The sequence below is a fragment of the Moesziomyces antarcticus genome, assembly GCF_000747765.1.
Source record: "Moesziomyces antarcticus DNA, scaffold: scaffold_v10011, strain JCM 10317, whole genome shotgun sequence".
Taxonomy (NCBI): Eukaryota; Fungi; Basidiomycota; class Ustilaginomycetes; order Ustilaginales; family Ustilaginaceae; genus Moesziomyces; species Moesziomyces antarcticus.
In genome coordinates this window covers 531,110-550,127 of record NW_014638999.1, presented here as the reverse complement: position 1 = coordinate 550,127, position 19,018 = coordinate 531,110, and the positions used below count along the sequence as shown (strand labels likewise).

General features: G+C 60.7%; 6 protein-coding genes across 6 annotated transcripts; 5 read left to right on the top strand and 1 right to left on the bottom strand.

The window, feature by feature from the left end:
- Positions 1-231: 231 nt before the first annotated feature.
- PAN0_011d4375 (60S ribosomal protein L3) lies at positions 232-2,323 on the top strand (the record flags this gene model as incomplete). The annotated part of the gene is made up of 3 exons (XM_014800345.1): positions 232-246; positions 1,076-1,152; positions 1,240-2,323. The coding sequence occupies 3 exons, from the start codon at positions 232-234 to the stop codon at positions 2,321-2,323; spliced, it is 1,176 nt and encodes a 391-aa protein (XP_014655831.1).
- Positions 2,324-2,986: 663 nt separating this feature from the next.
- PAN0_011d4374 (mitochondrial inner membrane protein) lies at positions 2,987-4,094 on the top strand (the record flags this gene model as incomplete). Its single annotated transcript, XM_014800344.1, has 3 exons — positions 2,987-3,128; positions 3,649-3,972; positions 4,048-4,094. 3 exons carry the CDS (start codon positions 2,987-2,989, stop codon positions 4,092-4,094), a joined length of 513 nt encoding a protein of 170 aa, XP_014655830.1.
- A 564-nt stretch (positions 4,095-4,658) lies between these two features.
- PAN0_011d4373 (brix-domain-containing protein) lies at positions 4,659-6,239 on the top strand (the record flags this gene model as incomplete). The annotated part of the gene is made up of 1 exon (XM_014800343.1): positions 4,659-6,239. The coding sequence occupies one exon, from the start codon at positions 4,659-4,661 to the stop codon at positions 6,237-6,239; it is 1,581 nt and encodes a 526-aa protein (XP_014655829.1).
- A 175-nt stretch (positions 6,240-6,414) lies between these two features.
- PAN0_011c4372 (uncharacterized protein) lies at positions 6,415-9,303 on the bottom strand (the record flags this gene model as incomplete). Its single annotated transcript, XM_014800342.1, has 1 exon — positions 6,415-9,303. The coding sequence occupies one exon, from the start codon at positions 9,301-9,303 to the stop codon at positions 6,415-6,417; it is 2,889 nt and encodes a 962-aa protein (XP_014655828.1).
- Positions 9,304-10,182: 879 nt separating this feature from the next.
- On the top strand, positions 10,183-13,470 carry PAN0_011d4371 (spliceosome complex protein; the record flags this gene model as incomplete). Its single annotated transcript, XM_014800341.1, has 1 exon — positions 10,183-13,470. One exon carries the CDS (start codon positions 10,183-10,185, stop codon positions 13,468-13,470), a length of 3,288 nt encoding a protein of 1,095 aa, XP_014655827.1.
- A 1,005-nt stretch (positions 13,471-14,475) lies between these two features.
- Positions 14,476-18,792, top strand: PAN0_011d4370 (uncharacterized protein; the record flags this gene model as incomplete). The annotated part of the gene is made up of 1 exon (XM_014800340.1): positions 14,476-18,792. The coding sequence occupies one exon, from the start codon at positions 14,476-14,478 to the stop codon at positions 18,790-18,792; it is 4,317 nt and encodes a 1,438-aa protein (XP_014655826.1).
- Positions 18,793-19,018: the final 226 nt, after the last annotated feature.

Genomic DNA, 19,018 nt, shown 5'->3' with positions numbered 1-19,018 from the left:
GACTGGCGGCCAGTGAGCTAGCGAGACGAGCGCCGTCGAGGTTTGTGACCGGTGCCAAGCGGCAGCACACCTCCCTTCTCTCTACGAACATCCTCAAGGCCTAACGTGAGTAGTTACTCAGGCACAACCGCTGGCCTCCTAGTCCAGCAAAGACAGCAGACCAAGAACAGTCCAGCTGACGTGTTCCACGCTTTCCTCCCGCCACCATTCATTCATCACCCGCAGGTCAACATGTCTCACTGCAAGGTAAATATCCCTCCGACTTGATGGGAATCCCTCATATTTGCAGCCCGGCTACGATATTGTCATGGATCACCAGCATGGAGGAGACGCAGGAGGATGCATAGACGCGCCGCACACATGATGCTCATCGCCATAGATGCAAGGAGGACGGGAAAGAAGATGGAGGACCAGCAATCGCACTCGTAGCCGGGCAACCCAGTAGCACTCGTTCTCGCGCCCTCATCTCTGCGCACTTTGGTGGAACATGTCAGTGATCTCTGATGAAACGGTTGTTTCGACATGCATCGACGTCAGCACCAACAATCGGTCGATGGAAGCGGAAGTTGTTGGGCAGTCGAGGTGGACGCAGGCAAGCAGTGGATACGGTGGTGGACTAGTGGTCTCTTTCAGCGAAGATACAACCGTAGATCCATTCTCGCTGCGTTGATTTTCAACACTGCAAGTTTCGATCGAAAGTTATCCATCGTCCGAACCCGCCACTCCGCCAATCCGACATCGTGTCCGCCACCCTCGTCACGAGCGTGCATCTGGCATCAACTGTTCTCGGCAGCATCCAACGCTTTCGGCCGTCGCAACGACCGACACATGCATTCAATCATCGCCACTCAGAGACACCGGCGATGGCATTCCAGGCGACAGAGACGGAGGCGAAGAGGACGAGGCTTCAGAATGCTTTTAGGTCGATGTACAGCTTTGCTGATGCAGCCTGGCATTCGCCTGCTTTTCGCTTCCCACTTTCCATCTGCTTTCATTGCACATCATCGACTTCGCTTCCGCTCCGACAACTCCTTGTCGCTGCTGCTGCCCTGTCTGCTGTTGATGCACCCTACAGTTCGAGCACCCGCGACACGGTTCGCTGGGTTTCCTTCCCCGCAAGCGCGCTGCCCGCCACCGCGGAAAGGTTAAGGCGTAAGTAGAAGCTTGCACTAGCATGCGTGCGCGATTGATTGCTGGACGGCAGTACTGACCATCCGAACGCCTTTCCTCACTGAACAGTTTCCCCAAGGATGACCCCAAGAAGCCCGTCCACCTCACCGCCATGATCGGCTACAAGGCCGGCATGACCCACATTGTGCGTGACCTTGACCGCCCCGGTTCCAAGATGCACAAGAAGGAGATCGTCGAGGCCGTCACCGTCATCGAGACTCCCCCCATGGTCGCCGTCGGTGTTGTCGGCTACGTCGAGACCCCCCGTGGTCTGCGTTCGCTCACCACCGTCTGGGCCGAGCACCTCTCGGACGAGGTCAAGCGTCGCTTCTACAAGAACTGGTACCGCAGCAAGAAGAAGGCCTTCACCAAGTACGCCAAGAAGCACTCGGAGAACAACGGCTCGTCGATCTCGCGCGAGCTCGAGCGCATCAAGAAGTACTGCACCGTCGTCCGTGTCCTTGCCCACACCCAGGTGCGCAAGACCGGCCTCAAGCAGAAGAAGTCGCACCTCATGGAGGTCCAGATCAACGGTGGCTCCGTCGCCGACAAGGTCGACTTTGCCAAGGAGCACTTCGAGAAGACCTTCGACGTCAAGTCGGTCTTTGAGCAGAACGAGATCATCGACGTGATCGCCGTCACCAAGGGTCACGGTTACGAGGGTGTTACCGCCCGTTGGGGTACCAAGAAGCTCCCGCGCAAGACCCACCGTGGTCTGCGTAAGATCGCCTGTATCGGTGCCTGGCACCCGGCCAACGTCATGTTCACCGTGGCTCGCTCGGGTCAGGACGGATACCACCACCGTACCGAGATTGGCAAGAAGATCTACCGCATCTCGAACGGCGAGGACAAGACCTCGGGCTCGACCGACTTCGACACCACCGAGAAGACCATCACTCCCCTCGGCGGCTTCCCCCACTACGGTCTGGTCAAGAACGACTTTGTCATGATCAAGGGCTCGTGCCCCGGTGTCAAGAAGCGTGTCCTCACCCTGCGCAAGTCGCTCCAGGTGCACACCTCGCGTCGTGCTCTTGAGAACGTCTCGCTCAAGTGGATCTCGACCTCGTCGACCATGGGTAAGGGTGTCTTCCAGACCCCCGCCGAGAAGGACGCCTTCCTCGGCCAGCGCAAGATCAAGGCCCCCGTTGCCTAAGCGAGAGCTTCGCTCGCTTTGGCCTCGTGGACGCTTCTGCTCTTGTTCCTTTCGTTCACCTTGTATTTTCATCTCACCGCATTCCCCCCTTTTCCCCCATCCACATTGCATCTGCCACGAGTGCAACCCACCCCCAAAAAATCCATGCGATTACCTGGCTCTTCTTTTTGCTGTGTGGAGAGAGTGCGGCGTGTGAGTCCATTTCGGCGGTTTGCGTTTGGTCCAGTTGAGGAGCTGAGGCAGGGAGGTCGAGGTGTTTCTGCTAGCGTTGCTGCGACGGATTGGCGGATTTTGTTTTGTGGATGTTAGACCGAGGCCGTTCGGACCCGAGAGGAATTTGCGGCGGAGGGGGGTAAAAGGGACGGAAATGGCCGGGCGAAGCGGAAAGCTAGGCTAGCCAGTCGCGCGCGCGTGTGTTGGAGAGAGGAGACTGACGAGCTGTTGCCGATCGGAGCAAGTCGAAAGTGGATGAAAGTGAGTGTGGGCCTTGAGCCGATGACAAATGGCACGCCAGCTAGAGACCCTCTCAGATTGGCTCAAGCACACAGCGAGCGCGCCTGGCCGTCTCGAGCTGCCCCGCACCTTCGACTGAATCGCGTTGTTCCGTTCTGGACATTGACATCTGCTGTCTACCACCATCCCATCTCGATCGACTACACAAAGATGCGTGCCATGCTCCCCGCACTCCAGCAGCCCTTGAGGCTTTCCATGGCTGCGCGCAACCCGCAGCTCCGCATGATCGCAGGCGGCTCGCGCGCGTTCCAGACCACCCCCACCGGCAAGGTTGCCGCCTCCAGCCAAGGACGTAAGTATCCGCTGCAATGGCCCGACACCCAGCAATGCTGCAACAGCGTACTGCACATATCCGACGGTTGTAGCGGCTGATGCTGCAAGCCGGGAAGCAGCATGAATTGCAGAAGCCCACAGACGGCTCTCGCGGTGCGCAGATGCGAGCAGATGGACTTGTGGGCGCTTCGTCAGGCGCAATGAGCGGCAGGAACAAAGGTGGCCTCAGCGGCATGCTCTTCTCTGGAGGACTAGCAGCTCGCATAGGATAACAGGCAGCCGGACGAAGCACGACAAATCACCCTGATGCAAGTCATGGCGGTTTTATCCTTCCACGCCTGTCCAACTGTACCTCGGTCCAGCGAGCCAAGACAGAAGCTAGCCAGAGCGGATCGTCTACATCCGTCGATATCGCTCGAGAGGCCCCGGACGTACTCCGGCTAACACGCAGAAACGCTTCGCAGTAGCGAGAGTACGCACGGCTTCGTCGAACCTAGTTTACTGACTGTTGATCCGCATTGTTCTTCACACATGCACAGCCTACGTCAAGGGTACCGTCAACGACCCTACCCCTTTCCCCGAGCCCAACGCCGCACACGGCTCGAACCACTGGGCGTTTGAGCGCGGGCTCTCGGTCGCGCTGATCCCGCTCGTCGCGGCAGGATTCGCCAAGCACGGCTCGTCGGCCATCCTCGACGGTGCGCTTGCCCTCACGCTCGTCGTGCACTCGCACATCGGCTTCGACTGCATCCTCGCCGACTACCTCCACAAGCGCAAGTTCCCCATCGCCGGTCCCCTGTCCACCTGGACGCTCCGTGCGGCCACCCTCGCGACGCTCTACGGTCTCTACGAGTTCAACACTAGTAAGTATGGCTCGCTAGCTCGTATCATTGCGTGCACAGTATGCTGATCGTTTGCCCTGCTCGGTTTGTGCGCAGACGATGTCGGACTCACCGAGCTCATCGCCAAGGTCTGGACTGCCTGATTGGACATCGAGAGTAGCACTCGTTCCGTCTTGATGTCAATCGTAACCTGATACTCATTGTTGCACTTGCTCGCCTTGTGAGACCGTGTGTACGTCCGAACTCATCGAAACAGGCTCACTGACGATCAGAGGGTGCGCCACGGGCATAGGTCGCTTGAGCTTTCTGTGTGTATGAAGATGCTCGAACGCGGACAAGTGGAGCAGCGGCCTGGCTTGGGAAAGTGCGGAAAGGCAAGCAGCAAAATGCTCATATTTGTTCGTCCAAAAGGATCTCACAAATTGCGAGAAAATAGACCCTGAACTCCACACAGAACGCCGAAAAATTTGAGGAGGAAGGCGAAGTGCGAGTTTTCTTCGCGACTCGCATGCATGGCTCTTGGAGAAGCTCTCCTCTCGGCACTCGACACCACCATCCCACGGCTCAGCCCTTCCAACCAACTACACAGATTAATTCTTTGAGGTCGAATTGAGGCCTTCGAATCCTCCAAAGACCTGTTGGTTTGCTACAGAGCGACACCCATCTCGCCGCCGCTAGCCGACTAGCCGGCTCAAACTCTATACACAATGGTCAAAAGGCGTAGGAAGACGCGCACGCATCTCAAGGGCCCCAACAACAGCGCGGCGAGCTCTACGAATGCGCCCAAGTCGTTCATCATTCGCACGGGCAAGGTGCCGCGAGCGGTGTCGGCGTTGGTGCAGGACACGCGTAAGGTGATGGAGCCCAACACGGCGACGCGGCTGCGCGAGAGAAACTCGAACAAGCTCAAGGACTACATCAGCATGGCCGGTCCGATCGGCGTCACGCACCTGCTCATCTTTGGTCAGACGGACGCCGGTACGAATCTGCGCATCCTGCGTGCGCCGCGCGGCCCGACGCTCACGTTCCGCGTCAACAAGTATGCACTCGCCAAGGACGTGCAGGCGAGCAGCAGGCGTCCGACGCCCCCGGGAAGCGAGTTTGTCACGCCACCGCTGCTCGTGCTCAACAACTTTGGTGGCGAAGAACGTCAGATCAAGCTGCTCGTTGCCACGTTCCAGAACCTCTTCCCGCCCATTCAGGTGCAGTCGATGAAGCTCAGTCAGGCACGCAGAATCGTGCTGCTCAACTACAACGCCGCCACAGGCACGATCGACTGGCGACACTACCTCATCTCGGTGCGTCCCGTTGGCGTCTCCAAGAGTGTGCGTCGTGTGGTTGAAGGTTCGCGTTCCGCCTCTCGCACAGGCACCAAGCGCGGTCATCTTCCCGACCTCTCTTCCACGCAAGACATCTCCGACTACGTTTTGGGCCGCACCAACGGCTCTGGCAGCGTAAATGGCGAGTTTGAGACCGACGCCTCCGAGGCCGAGTCCGAAGCCGAGGACATCGCCGACCCGCGCAACAAGGTACATCTGCACGACCGCTACGTCGGACGCGGCAATGCGGCCAACACGCAGAAGGCGGTGCGTCTGCGCGAGATTGGCCCGCGCATGGAGCTCAAGCTGGTCAAGATCGAAGAGGGATGCAACGAGGGTGCGGTGCTTTTCCACGAGTACATCAAGAAGTCGGCGCAGGAGCTGACGCAACAGCACCGCGACCACGTCGAGAAGAAGAAGCTGCAGGAGCAGCGTCGACTCGAGCAGGAGCAGAACGTCGAGCGCAAAAAGGCCGAGAAGGCCGAACTTCGCAAGTCCAGCCGTCGCAATGCAGGTCTGGCCTCCGAGAGCGAGGCGGAAGACGAGGCGGCAGACGACGAAGCCGACGAGTCGGACGACGAAGACGAATTTGCCTACGAGGACCAGTTTGGCGATGCCGAGGCGATGGACAAGGACGAGGAACTGTTCGATGATGACCAGGATTCCGACAGCGACGAGGAGCAGGTCGAGGAGGAAGAGGAGAGCGACGAAGATGACGGTGGCGTGGCATGGAACCCCAAGCGCAGCGAGTCGGGCTACGATAATCCGCCCGGCATCGAACCTCACTCGGACGAGTCTGATCTGGAACCCATCCCAGTCGGTGGCATGCAGCACGACTACGGAAGCGCCGATGAATGGCCAGAATACTCGGATGACGAAGAGGAGGAGGAGCAAGCACCCAAGCCCAAGAAGTCGGCACCCACAAAGTCAGCCAAACGACCATCTGCCGGCAAGAAGGGCCGCCGCTAGGTCCAAACTTCGTCTTATACTTGGTTCTGTAATGCATCGTCACAATCTCAGTTCACCACGCCATTCGGATCATGCAGAGGTGTGTGCGCATTCAGAACCTCGATGGCCATCATGCCACGACTGTGCTGGGCCTCCGTGAGTTAGAGTGGTGCTGCGTGAAGTTCGCCAGTTTGGATCAGGCTGCGTCTTCGAGGCCCTCGACGGTCTTGAGGAGTTCGGTGAGTTGGCGGTAGAGCTTGAGAATCACGAGCTGGTCGATGGGGTTCATGCCCTGCCCCTTGCCATCCACGCCATTGTCCAGTTGCGCTGCATCGTCGGTTGATTTGGGGACGTCGGCGGTGCTGCCCCAGCTCTGTGCCATGCGTGAAATCTTTCCGAGCGCACGTCGCAGATCCTTGAGCTCCAACTTGATCGCAAACAGCGCGATCTTCTTTGCGTTGGCCGCCGACGGTTTGTACGTGCCGATGGTCACATCGAGACCGCCAAAGAACCCGCCTGCAGCGGCGACTTCGGCAGAGTCGGTCTTACCCGCCGTGGAGGCGGCGAAGCCCTCGCGTAAGATGCGCACCGCGCGCGCGTAGATCTGCAGCGCAGTCGACACGAGTAACGACGCCGAAATCTCGGTGGAGGGGTCCGACTGGCACGTCGGACAGTCGGCCGAACACGCACACTGCGCTGTGATCGCCTGCGACGCCGTCAAGGTCAGCTGAATCGTATCCGTCGCAAAGCTCGCCGATCGAGGTGCACTTGTCGCCGTGCCGCGGCTGTCGGTTCGCGCCGGGTCGGTCTCGCGCAGGACTTGCTTGACACTGAGAAGCGCGACGCTCATATCGCATAGGCAGGTGCAGCCCTTGCCGCTCGGATTGGGCACACAGTGCACCTTGCTCGGATGATGCGCATGTGTCTCGGCGTGTCGCCGACGCTCGACATCCAGCGCCTCTTTGACTTTGCCCGTGACTGCGGCCGACGTCGACAGCGGCCCCATCTCGATCTCGGCCTCCGCCCCGCTCGTCGACGTCGCAGCGGGCCCGTGGCTGGAGCAGCAGCTCTTCGTCTCCGCCACTTCGTTACGGGACGCAATCTTGCCACTACAGCAGGAAGGGGCGGCGGAGGGAAAGGGTATAGGCGGTGTCGCTTGCCGCGTCGGTTTCGACGAACAACAAGAGCTCTTCGCCGCGCTGTCGACACCCTCATCTTCGGGCCTCACATGTTCGTCGACGGGAGAATCATTTTTGCCGTTGTTCGCCTTGGAAGAGCAGCAGCTCTTTGTGCTCGACCCGCTCGCCTGAGCACCATCGGGACTTGCCGATGATCTTGCAGCGGCTTCGAAACCCGGTAATGTAGACCAGCCCAGGCCAGTCTCGGTGGCCGCAACGGCCTGCTGGATCTGCCCTTGGCCCATTCCTGCCAATGCGCCCCTCGGCCAGGGCTGTTCGCTGCCGAATGTGGGTCGGCGCTTCCTTGGCTTTGCTGATGACAGCAATGCACCCCTAGAAGATTGTTCACTAACCATGCCCGCTGATGACAGGGTGGGGTCAGCTTGTGCAATCTGTCCGGCCTGGAACGAGAAGTTGGCTGGCTCTGCCGATGGCGTGCCCGACACACTCGGACCTGCCGAGCCAAAGTCGGCGCCGTTGAGGCCGAGGTCCCACCAGCTAAAGTCGGCCGGCACCGCAAAGCTGAGTCCCGGCTGCAGGATCGCACTGCTCATGGCCCACGCCTCGACGGAGGACGTCGGTATCGTCCTTGCATCGGCGTTGGTCGCCTCGGACGGCGCACCCTGCGCAAAGCTCCCGTCACCCGCCGCTCCTGCTGAGCCCGTCGCCGCGGCCAGATTGCCGCGCTGTAGCTGCTGCTGCATCAGTTCTTCCGACGAGATCTCGAGCGTGTCGAGCGACTGCAGGAACGCTGCCACCGAAAGATCGTCGAGCGACGGCATCTTTGCGGCTAGCGTGCTCTGCGCAGGGGCAGGGCGTGGCTGCGACGTGGCTGGCGAAATAGGCACCGGCGGCGTCATGACATCGGACGGTGTGACGGCGTATGCCATGGGATGATGTTGCGACCAAACGACGGGCGTCGACGGCAGACGCGAGTCCTCGAAGCCGGCGCCGGGCATGGACGGCGTCGAGAGCGAGCTTGGGTAGATGCCAAACATGTTTGGCGTCGGAACAGCCGAGGAGTGATCGTGGGATGCGGTGCTGTGCTCCGGCGTACCCGGCATGAAAAAGTTGTCGGGCTGATATGACGAACCGCCGCCGAGAGGAGACGCCGCAGAGAAGCTCGAGTCCTCGGACTTGACTCTGGCGATCAGACTGTTCGAGGCGCGCTCTTTGCCTTTCCCCTTGAGCTTTGTCTTTTGGGCTGCTGAGCCTCCATCCTGGCTCGAAAGCGCAGATCGAGAAGGCGATACGGAGACAGCGTCTTGTTCTTCTTCAACTTTGCGCTTCTTCGGGCGGCCGATGGGCGCTCTGGCTGAATAGACGCATTCCACGTTGTCGCTCTTGCACCTGCCACATCCTCCGTCTTCAGGCAGAGTGCCGCTGCACTTGAGCTTGCGGTTGCGACACGCTTCGCAGGCCGTGCGGATGATAAGTCCCAGTCGAGCAGCTTCTCCCTGCGTGTACAGCTTTCCATCTGGGCCCAAGATGCGGTCGGCTTTGCCAGACCCGCCGACCGCGATTTCTGCTACGTCGATCGATGGCGAGAAGCCACCGTCGAACATCTTGGTGGTCGTCTTGGTCGAAGGGAAAATTTTGCGTTGTTGTGTGTTGGACGATTTCGGATTGTGCTTGTCATCCGAGCTGCTGCTGCCCGAAGGCAGCTTGGATGTCGTGGGCGATACCGAGGAGCGGGAGCTGGACGAGGTGACCGGAGTGCGGAATGGCTCATCGATATGGGGGTTTTGAGGCGAGGACTCGGAAGTGTCTGATGCCGAGCCGGAGCGTCGAGGAGCTTCGGTCAGCTTGCGGCCATGGCTATGGGAGAGACTCGGTTTCTGGTGGCTGAGAGGATGTCGTGGTCGCCCGGCAAGTGGCGGCAGGACCGCAGCGGATGACGGCGCCATGTCGGAGGATCGAGATTACGCCGAAGCCGAAGCCGAAGGATCGGGCGGGAAGAGTCGTCTGAGCTATGGAACAGTCGCACCTCGCGATGCAAGCCCCGAAGGACTGTCGCTTCTGGGATCAGGCTAGTCTCGTTCCTGCGTCTCGTGGTCGCTCACCACCCGCGGCGGCAAAAGACCCGCTTGAAAAGCGATGTGAAATCAAATGACCGGACCGAAGAGCAGCTTCTCCGGATCGACCAAGTCCTTTGTTTGAAGCAGGACGAAGCGAGAGGGCAGTCTGTGCCAGTGGACAGCGATGTCGGAGCCTTTTCCCGCGAGTCCGAATGAACGTCCGAAGTGAGCTCTTTCAGCGAGAAACTACTGAGCACTAGCTTCCCTTTCGTAGCTATGGGATGACAGTTCACAGCAATCACTGATTTTGGTCTCGCAAGCCTTCCTGGGTAGCAAGAGCGATGGTTTGAGGTGGTTGAGAGCTGGTTATATACCGTAGGAGGACAGACGTCGTGGGTCGACTGAAGTGTCGGGAGGCGCCCGCTCGGAGCCTTTTTCTCTGTCTCCGACGCCGGCTCTTCAGGGTCCCACGCCGCCCGATTGCTGTCACGAAAGAGGAGTTGGATCGGAATCGCGATTGAAATTTGGCGGAAGCACACGTGACGTGCCCTCGTTATGGCTGGACGGCCGCCAAAAGTTCGCGAATCGGAAGTGCGGAAGCTGAGCTGCTGCCGGACGGTCCTCCGCCTTTCCTTCGCGTGCTCCACTTCACTGCGGATGGTCCTTGAACAGCGACATCCTGCACTGACCTCGCCACCAGCACCTTTCTCGTCGGCTCGCAGCTTGCTGTCAATCAGGCTTTAGCTGCTTCCGAGCGACTCATCCGTAATGCCGGCCAAAAGGCGGTCCGCACCGACGGACGACGCGCCGGCGGACGTCGCCGAGAGCGCATCCAAGCAAGCGGAGCTCCCAGAGGCAATGGGCCCTCTGGCATCCCTCTTCCCGCTCACAGCAGCGTTCCCAGATCCAACCACAGACGAAGCCCTCATACCACTAGCTGACATCAAGCTCGAGCAGGAGCTGCTTCGTAATCCGGACAACTACCGCGTCTGGACATCGTACATCGAACACATCGTCGAGACCAACGTGGTCAAGCGCAATCCACCAGATGTTGCCTTTACGACCTATCAGGCTGCGCTGCTGGGTCCGCTCGCGAGCAGCACGCAGCGTATCGCGCTTCGACGTATCACGAGTATATACGAACGCGCGTTGGCACAGTTTCCCACTCGATACGCACTATGGCGGGACTACCTCCAGCATCGTTCTCGCTTTGTAATGGGCGAACCCAAGGGTGGATTCGAGGCCAAGCGCAAGCGCGATCTACAAGCGGCTCGCGAGAAGCTCGATTTTGGACCGACACTCATCGACTCGCAAGACGACGAGGATTTCGGACCTGCGTACCGCGGCGGGTTGGACGGCATAGTGGGATGGCAGGAGTGGAAGAGCCTGGCTGCTCTGTACGAGCGCGCACTCATGTGGCTACCGACTATGCCACGCATCTGGCTCAGCTACCTGTCCATGTTCTTGCATCCGCAGTGTCCGCCTACCTTGTCTCACACGCATGCGCGCCGCACTTTCGACCGGGCGCTGCGCACACTCCCCGGCTCGCTCCACCTGCGCATCTGGAAGGTCTACCTCAGGTGGGCGGAGCGTCGTGGAGGCGAGACATGCCTCAAGGTCTGGCGTCGATATCTACGCGTCGACCCCTCGTTGACAGAGCGATACGTCTCTATCCTGCTGGCGCAGACCGAGGATCAGAACGAGGAGGCGGAAGCGGAAGGCGAAGATGAGGATGATGACGGCACAACAACGCGAGCCAAGGGAGGCGTATCGAAGGCGCTGGAAGCATCCAAGCTGCTTTTGGGACTGGCACGCAGAGCAGCCGACGGCTCCTACATCAGCCCAGACGACAAGAGCCCCTACCAGCTCTTCACCGAATGGCTCGAACTCACGGAAAAGTACCCGGAGCAGATCGGCCTCGATTCCGAAGAGGAGAAGCAAGTATTGGAGGAAAGCCTCGTTCCGCTCTCTGCATCTCGTGCCAGTGCAAAGGGCAAATCAGCCAAGCAGGCACCGACGCAGAAGGGCGCAAAAAGCAAGGCATCGGACGCACCGGAACCTTCCAACAAGTCGTTGGCAAAGCAGCTCGAGACGGATTCGCGCGATCCATCACGTCTCAACGTGACTGCCATCATCAAGGAAGACGGGCTGGAGCGCTTTCCGGATCAGTCGGGCCGGCTGTGGACGGGACTGGCGACCTACTGGATCAAGCGCGGCGAGTTCGACGTGGCGAGCGCCACCTTCGAGGCGGGCATGAAGGCAGTCAAGACGGTGCGCGACTTTACGCAGATCTTTGACGCGTACGCAGAGACGAGCGAGAACGTGATTGCGTTCATGATGGACGAGCTCGCCGAAGATGGCGGAGAGGAGGAAGATGACGAGGAGGAGCCACGCGAGCAGAAGGAGGCGGATCTCGACCGCCGCATGCAAGAGTTCGAAGAGCTCATGGAACGACGACCGTTCCTGGTCAACGACGTGCTGCTGCGACGCAATCCGGACGACGTGCAGGAGTGGGAGAAGCGTGTGGTGCTCTACGGCGATAACGACGACAAGATCATCGAGACATATCGCGAAGCCATCCAGAAGATCAATCCGCGCAAGGCGACGGCCAACTTCCATCAGCTCTTCCTCAACTTTGCCCAATTCTACGAGTACGGCGGATCTGCGGGTCTTGCCAGACTTTCGCAAGAGAGAGCCGAGGAAGCGGCCGGCGAAGGAGCCGACGTCGCGAACGGAGAGGAGGAAGAGGTCGAGGGCGATCTGGAATCGGCGCGCAGGATCTTTGAAAAGGCGGTGACGGTGCCGTTCCGACGCGTCGACGACTTGGCCGAGGTGTGGTGCGAGTGGGCCGAGATGGAGCTGCGGCACTCAAACTACGACGGCGCCATCCGGGTGATGGCACGAAGCGTGGCACCGCCCAAGAATGCCAAGGGCATCCAGTACCACGACAAGACGCTGTCGCCGCAGACGCGGCTGTTCAAGTCGCTCAAGCTGTGGAGCTTCTACGTGGATCTGGAAGAGTCGCTGGGCGATGTGGAGAGCACAAAGCGCGTCTACGAAAAGATGCTCGAGCTCAAGATCGCCAATGCGCAGATCATGATCAACTACGCGGCGTTTCTGGAGGCCAACGAGTACTTTGAGGAGGCATTCAAGGTGTACGAGCGCGGCGTGGAGCTCTTCACGTATCCGGTGGCGTTCGAGATCTGGAACGTGTACCTCAGCAAGTTTATCAAGCGCTACGGAGGCACCAAGCTGGAGCGTGCGCGGGATCTGTTCGAGCAGGCGCTGGACAAGTGTCCCGCTCGATTCTGCAAGCCGCTCATGCTGATGTACGGCAAGCTGGAGGAGGAGCATGGGCTGGCGAAGCGGGCGATGAAGATCTACGAGCGGGCGACGCGGGCGGTGGGGAGCGAGGAGCGCTTCGACATGTTTACCTTCTACATTGCGAAAGCGGCGGCGAACTTTGGGCTGGCGGCGACACGGCCGATCTACGAGCGCGCGATCGAGGCGCTGCCGGATGCGCAGACGGCCGAGATGTGCGTGCGCTTCGCCGAGCTGGAGCGCAAGCTGGGCGAGATCGACCGGGCGCGTGCGATCTATGCGCACGCGGCGCAGTTCTGCGATCCGCGCACCCACACCGAGTTCTGGAAGCAGTGGAACCAGTTCGAGATTGAGACGGGATCCGAAGACACGTTCCGCGAGATGCTGCGCATCAAGCGCTCGGTGCAGGCACAGTTCAACACGGACGTCTCGTACATCGCCGCCTCGGCACTCACGCAAGCTCAACGCAGTCAAGCCCAGCAGGGGACGCAGCAGGATGCGGCAGGCGTCAACGGCAGCGGTGGCGAGTCCGCAGGTGTCGATGCGGCCGAAAGCGACGATCCGATGGCAAGAGTCGAAGCAGCGGCAGCAGCAGCAGCAAGACCGACCGGACGCCAACCTGCGTTTGTGGCCGCCACGACCGCCGCCAGTGGAGCACGGACCGAAAACGACCAGGACACGCGGAACGACGAAATGGTGGGCGGCGACGACGACGACGATGACGACCTTCTCTAGCCATATCATTCACTGCCATGCGACGAGGAATTACATGGCGTCGCTACAGGACTCTGCGGTCGCCGCTCCGGATAGCGTTGAGCCGTCTCCATGGACTTGAGAGAGATGCTGCTATCTGTGACGTGGAGTGTGAGGGTGCTTTTCCTTCTCTGCGCTTCTGGGAAGCACTTTTTCTTGGGCAGACGCCTCCTCCGCGGCGCGGGCTGTGCCGAGTGTGACAGTCCCGAGGCCGAATCGAAATCTAATTTTTGAAATTTGGGGCCCGATGCAGCAGAACGGCAGCCAGGAAGGGTTCAAGCAGAGTGCCTGTCAGGGGAGCGGCAAGTAGAGGTGCTTGCAGAGGGCGATGCTAGGCGCCCGGAGCCTTTCAGCAGCAGCAGCCGCCGCCGCCGCTCACAGGCCAAGCCGTGCGAGCAGTCGCTGCTGCCCCGCGCGTCGCCAAAAGCTGCGAATTTGGAGAGGCGGCGCTCGATTTAGCGCTTCGCAGCTTCACACGACTGCCTGCTCGCGTTCACACATTCAAGGCTTGGCTGGCTTGCTTGGTCCCGCCCACTTCATCTTGATCCAACCCTTTGTCGCGGCCATCTTTTGCGTCCCATCGCGCTTGGTTCATCTCACCCTACGCGCTTCGCTACCGTTCCTTCCAAGCTCGCGCTCACCCCTCGCCATCCCAAATCTTCAGCCGGGGTACAGCGTCGCGCGACGTACGAGACGCGCTTCACCACGTCGGATCTGCCTACCCGCCTTGGCCACATCACAGCCGCCTGCCGCCTTTCACGACTGCCCTTTCGTTCATAACAGCAGCAGCTGCACAGGCTTCAGCTACAGCTCCGACACGATCCTGCATATGGCGTCGTACGCTTCGAAACGCTGCCGTTGCTGCCGTCGTTTGTGACGTGCACGTCCCGCCTCCCGCTTCCGCTCCCTCACGACCCTTGCCCTCCTCCTGCCGCATTTGCGCTCCATCTCCTGCCGAGGCCAACGGCCTTGGCGCCGCTAGCCGCCATGAAGCTCTTTCACCTTCCAAGAGCGCGCCAACGCTCCCGCCCTACCATGACACCCACGCGAACGCGCAAGCCGACCCGCACATCCAAGCCCGACAACAGTATCTTTTTCCTCCAGCTCGTCATATGGACACTCGTCGCCGTCCTCTTCGACGCTTTCTCCGGCGTGTCGGCGGTCACAGCTCCGCCTTCGGTCGACGCCGCCGCAGGTCTGGTCGACGACCCGAATGCCAGCACGCCCGCAGCCGTCCACCACCGCGAGCTCGTCCGTCCGGGCAGGCACCACCAACTCGCCTCGGCTGGCTCTCGCTTTCGCAGCATTCCACCCGCTCGCCCAGCCTCTGTCTCCGACCTCGTGCTCGCCAAAACCGTCGTTCTCACCACCGTCGAGGGTGGCCTCTACGCACTCGACCGCGAGACAGGCAAGCAGCTCTGGTCTCTCTCACCGCACTCCAGCCACGAATCAGACTCACTCCTCCGCCCTCTTGTCACCGCACTCTACGGCAAGGATCAAAAGTCGTTTGCCGAGCTGGCCCAGGGCGGCCGCACCTTCGCTTCTCCACTCAGCGAATCCTCCCCGCTCCTCGACAACGGCGGTATCTACATCGTCGAGCCCTCTTCGGCGGGTGACATCTACGTGCTCTCCTCCGCAAACCCCGGCGCAGGCTCCGCAGCCTCCCTCAGCGGCGAGCCGGGAAGCGTGCAACTCGACAAACTCCCCCTCACCCTCCCACAGCTTGTTGAACTAAGCCCTTTCTCGTTCGCAGGTGACGACACGCGTGTATTCGTGGGTCAGAAGCAGACCACCCTCGTCGAGCTCAACATCCACACCGGCGAGCTCGGCGCTGTCTTTGGAGGCCGACAGGCCGGCGTCTGGTGCGGCGCTCAGACTCACGACCTCGATCCAAATCCGGATGTATCATCCGCGCGAGGCGGTTCCAGCCACTCCTATCCCGACGCCGATGCCTGCATCGACGACGAGACCACCCTCTCTGGCTCGTCGTCCAAGTCCACCTCGCAGCTCGCCTACATCGGCCGCACCGACTACACGCTCAACATTCACTCGCGAAGCTCCCCAGAGGCCCTGCAGACCCTCCACTTCAGCACCTTTGCTCCCAACGCTGGCGATCGAGATGTTCAGATCCTCTGGGCACAGGCTGATCATCCGGATCATCGCGCCATCCTCGGCATGCCCGAAGAGGGTAGCGTCGTCTGTTTCAACCTCACCGAGGCCGACCGTGCCTCACGCCACGGCGCTTCGCACGACGACGGCACCCGTGCGCTGTGGTCCAGCGAGCTGCGCGCCAGCCTTGCTGGCGTGTTCGACGTCGTCTATCCCGCACCGCACTTGCAGAACACCAAGTCGCTCAGCCGGCCGATCCTCGTGCCGCATCCCTCCATCCCGCTCCATCGCATCTTCCCGCAGATCGGAGACGGCCGCGATCAAGAGTCAGGTGGCTTTGGAGACGCGAGTCCGCTCCGTCGCTCTGCTTATCTCGGCATTGCTGGCGACAGCCTCTATGCGATGAGCTCGCATCGCTTCCCATTGGTGGCCTTCACCTCCAGGGCTGCCGCCGGCCTTCCCGATGGATCAAGCTCGCCATCAGACAGCCAGACGTGGACACCAGGCTTGCCACCCTCGCAGCGCGATTGGGCGCATCAAGGCCAGCAGAAGTGCGCCTCGTTCGGATGCTGGCTCGGCAGCTACTCGCTTCAGGTGGACCCATCGGCGGAAGGCAGGCTGCGAGACTCTCTCTTGGGATCTCATCCAACTCTCGAGATCGATGGCGGCCAGCCCAGGCTCAGCATTGGAGACCGACCCGCCTTTGGGTCTGATACCCGCCCTTCCAATGTCAACGAGTCGGAGCAGTCGTCCTCAGCCTCTTCGCAGCCGTCGCGAACGCCAGCGGGACGCAAGAAAGCATCGCCGAAAACCCGCAGACCCGGCAGCCGAGGATCTCCCGATGACTCGGACGCCGATTCGAATTCAGACTCGGACACCTCGTCGGGCAAGCCGAGACGACCCTCGGACCCTCTCTCGGACGGCTCTCCTCGCAGCTGGAAGGCACGTCTTGCCATCGTCCTTCTGCAAGTGATCGGTGTCCTGGTCGTCTCGGTCTTGGCGGGTGCCACCTATCTTGGCTTGCAGGAGCAGAAGGCACGCGCCGAGCGACAGGCGGCCGAGATCGCAAAGGGCGTCGTCTGGATCCCTGTTCTCAAAGAAGACGAGGCCGGCTTCGCCGGCGAGGCGGGCGCCGAGAAGATCCGTGCCGAGGAGGAGCGTCAGCTGCAACAGGCGATTGCCCTGTCGAAGAAGGATGTCGCTTCTTCCTCCAAGTCGACGCCCGCTTCAGGTAGTTCTGCTCGCGCTGTCTCCGCCGAAGTCAACGAGGACGACGACGAAGACGCCGAAGAGACCCAAGAAGGCGCGGGGTCATCCAGCAAGAAGAAGCAGAACAAGCGCAGACGCCGCGGAAAGCGCGCAGGCGCCGCAGTTGCAGCCAAGGCTGCCAAGACCAGCGGAGCCGAAGGCAGCCCAGAGCCTGTGGACGCCAACGAAGCAGCTGAAGCGGAAGCAGACGGAGACGACGATGCGAAGGCCTCAAAAGCGGCGGAGGATCATGACATCGTGGCTGCTACGCCGTCGCGACCTTCGAAAGCGGCGAAAGAATCGGAGCCGAGCTCGGCGTCCCGGACCAGCGTGTCGGACAGCGTTTCGTCGAATTCGAATGACGACGAAGAACCGCTCACGCCGCGCAAGCAGCCCGCGGAGAGAAGAACGAGCAAGGGCAATGGCACCAGCACGCTGCGGTCGGCGATCAAGGCGAGCGACAGTCTACAGCGTGCGCAGGATCTCATGTCTCCTCAAATGCGCTCGCCCTTGCTCAACACGGGCTGGGGCGGATTCGAAGAGGAGGACGCCGCCTCGGTCGGCAGAGCGGCTGCCCAGATTGCCGCCTCCGGAGCGAGCCAATTTGCGGGCGCTGCACCGAACAACGGCATCAGCACGTCGTCGCTCAGCATCTCGGACGAGGTGCTCGGCTACGGATCCTCGGGCACGGTGGTGTTCCGTGGCACGTTCCAAGGAAGGGCGGTGGCAGTCAAGCGGCTGCTGCGTGACTTTGTCCATGTCGCCTCCAAAGAGGTGTCGCTGCTCGAGTCGGCCGACAACCATCCAAACGTCATTCGCTACTTCTACAAGGAGCTTACGCCGAGCTTCCTGTTCATTGCGCTCGAACTGTGTCCGGCAAGTCTTGCCGAGGTGGTCGAGCGACCGGCCGACTATCGCGATCTCAGCAACCTGCTGGACCCCAAGAGGGCCTTGCATCAGATCACGTCGGGTCTGCGACATTTGCATTCGCTTTCGATCGTGCACCGCGATATCAAGCCGCAGAACATTCTGGTGGCGACGTCGACCAATGGCAAGCATCTCAAGATGCTGCTCTCGGACTTTGGACTGTCGAAGCGCCTGGACGGCGGGGCGCAGACGAGCTTCTCGCAGACGGTCAACAATCCGGGCGGTACGGTCGGCTGGCGAGCGCCCGAAATCCTGCGCGGCGACGTCAACCTCGACGCCGGCTCCGAGTCCGAGTCGTCGATGGGCAACAACCCCAAGGCGAGCTCTTCGAGGGAGGAGAAGCAGCGCCTGACGCGCGCTGTGGACATCTTTGCGCTCGGATGTCTGGCGTACTATGTACTCTCGAACGGCGACCATCCGTTCGGGTCGCGGTTCGAGCGCGAGATGAACATCATCCGCAAGCGCGTCGACCTCTCGCGACTCGACGGGCTGGGCGAAGAGGGGCACGAGGCGCAGGATCTGGTGCTCAACATGGTCTCGCACGACCCGAGGCATCGGCCGTCGGCAGCCGAGGTGCTCACGCATCCGTACTTCTGGGATCCGAACAAGCGGCTCAACTTCTTGCAGGATGCGTCGGACCGATTCGAGATCATGGACAAGGATCCGCCCACGGCGGCGCTGGTGCTGCTCGAGTCCAAGGCGCGCAACGTGCTCGGCACCGACTGGCATCGCCGATGCGACAAGATGTTCCTCGACAACCTCGGCAAGTTCCGCAAGTACGATCCGGCGTCCGTGCAAGACCTGCTGCGCGCCATGCGCAACAAGAAGCACCATTACCAGGATTTGCCCCCAACACTCAAAAAGATTCTGGGGAGCTTGCCGGATGGCTACCTCAACTACTTTACAAGGAGGTTCCCCGAACTCTTCCTGCACGTGTACAACACGGTGGTGCAGCAGCCGCTGATCCGGACCGAACCGGTGTTCAGGGAGTACTTCCACTGCGCGGAACCGGAGCACTAGCCACTCTCGTCACACTAAGTAATTTGCACTGTATTTGTACCGGCCTTCCACCTTTCGCTTTGCACGTCGTCATGTATATGTATCAAGTCTCGCCGTGGTGGTTGTGTGCGTGTGGTGTGTGCTGGGCGAGATGGTGAGGGTAAAAGCTCGGAACTCGGAGAGGCGTGGCGTGCGGGATGGAGGTCGCGATTTTTTTTTTGGGTGAAGCGAAGTTTTTGAGGAGCAG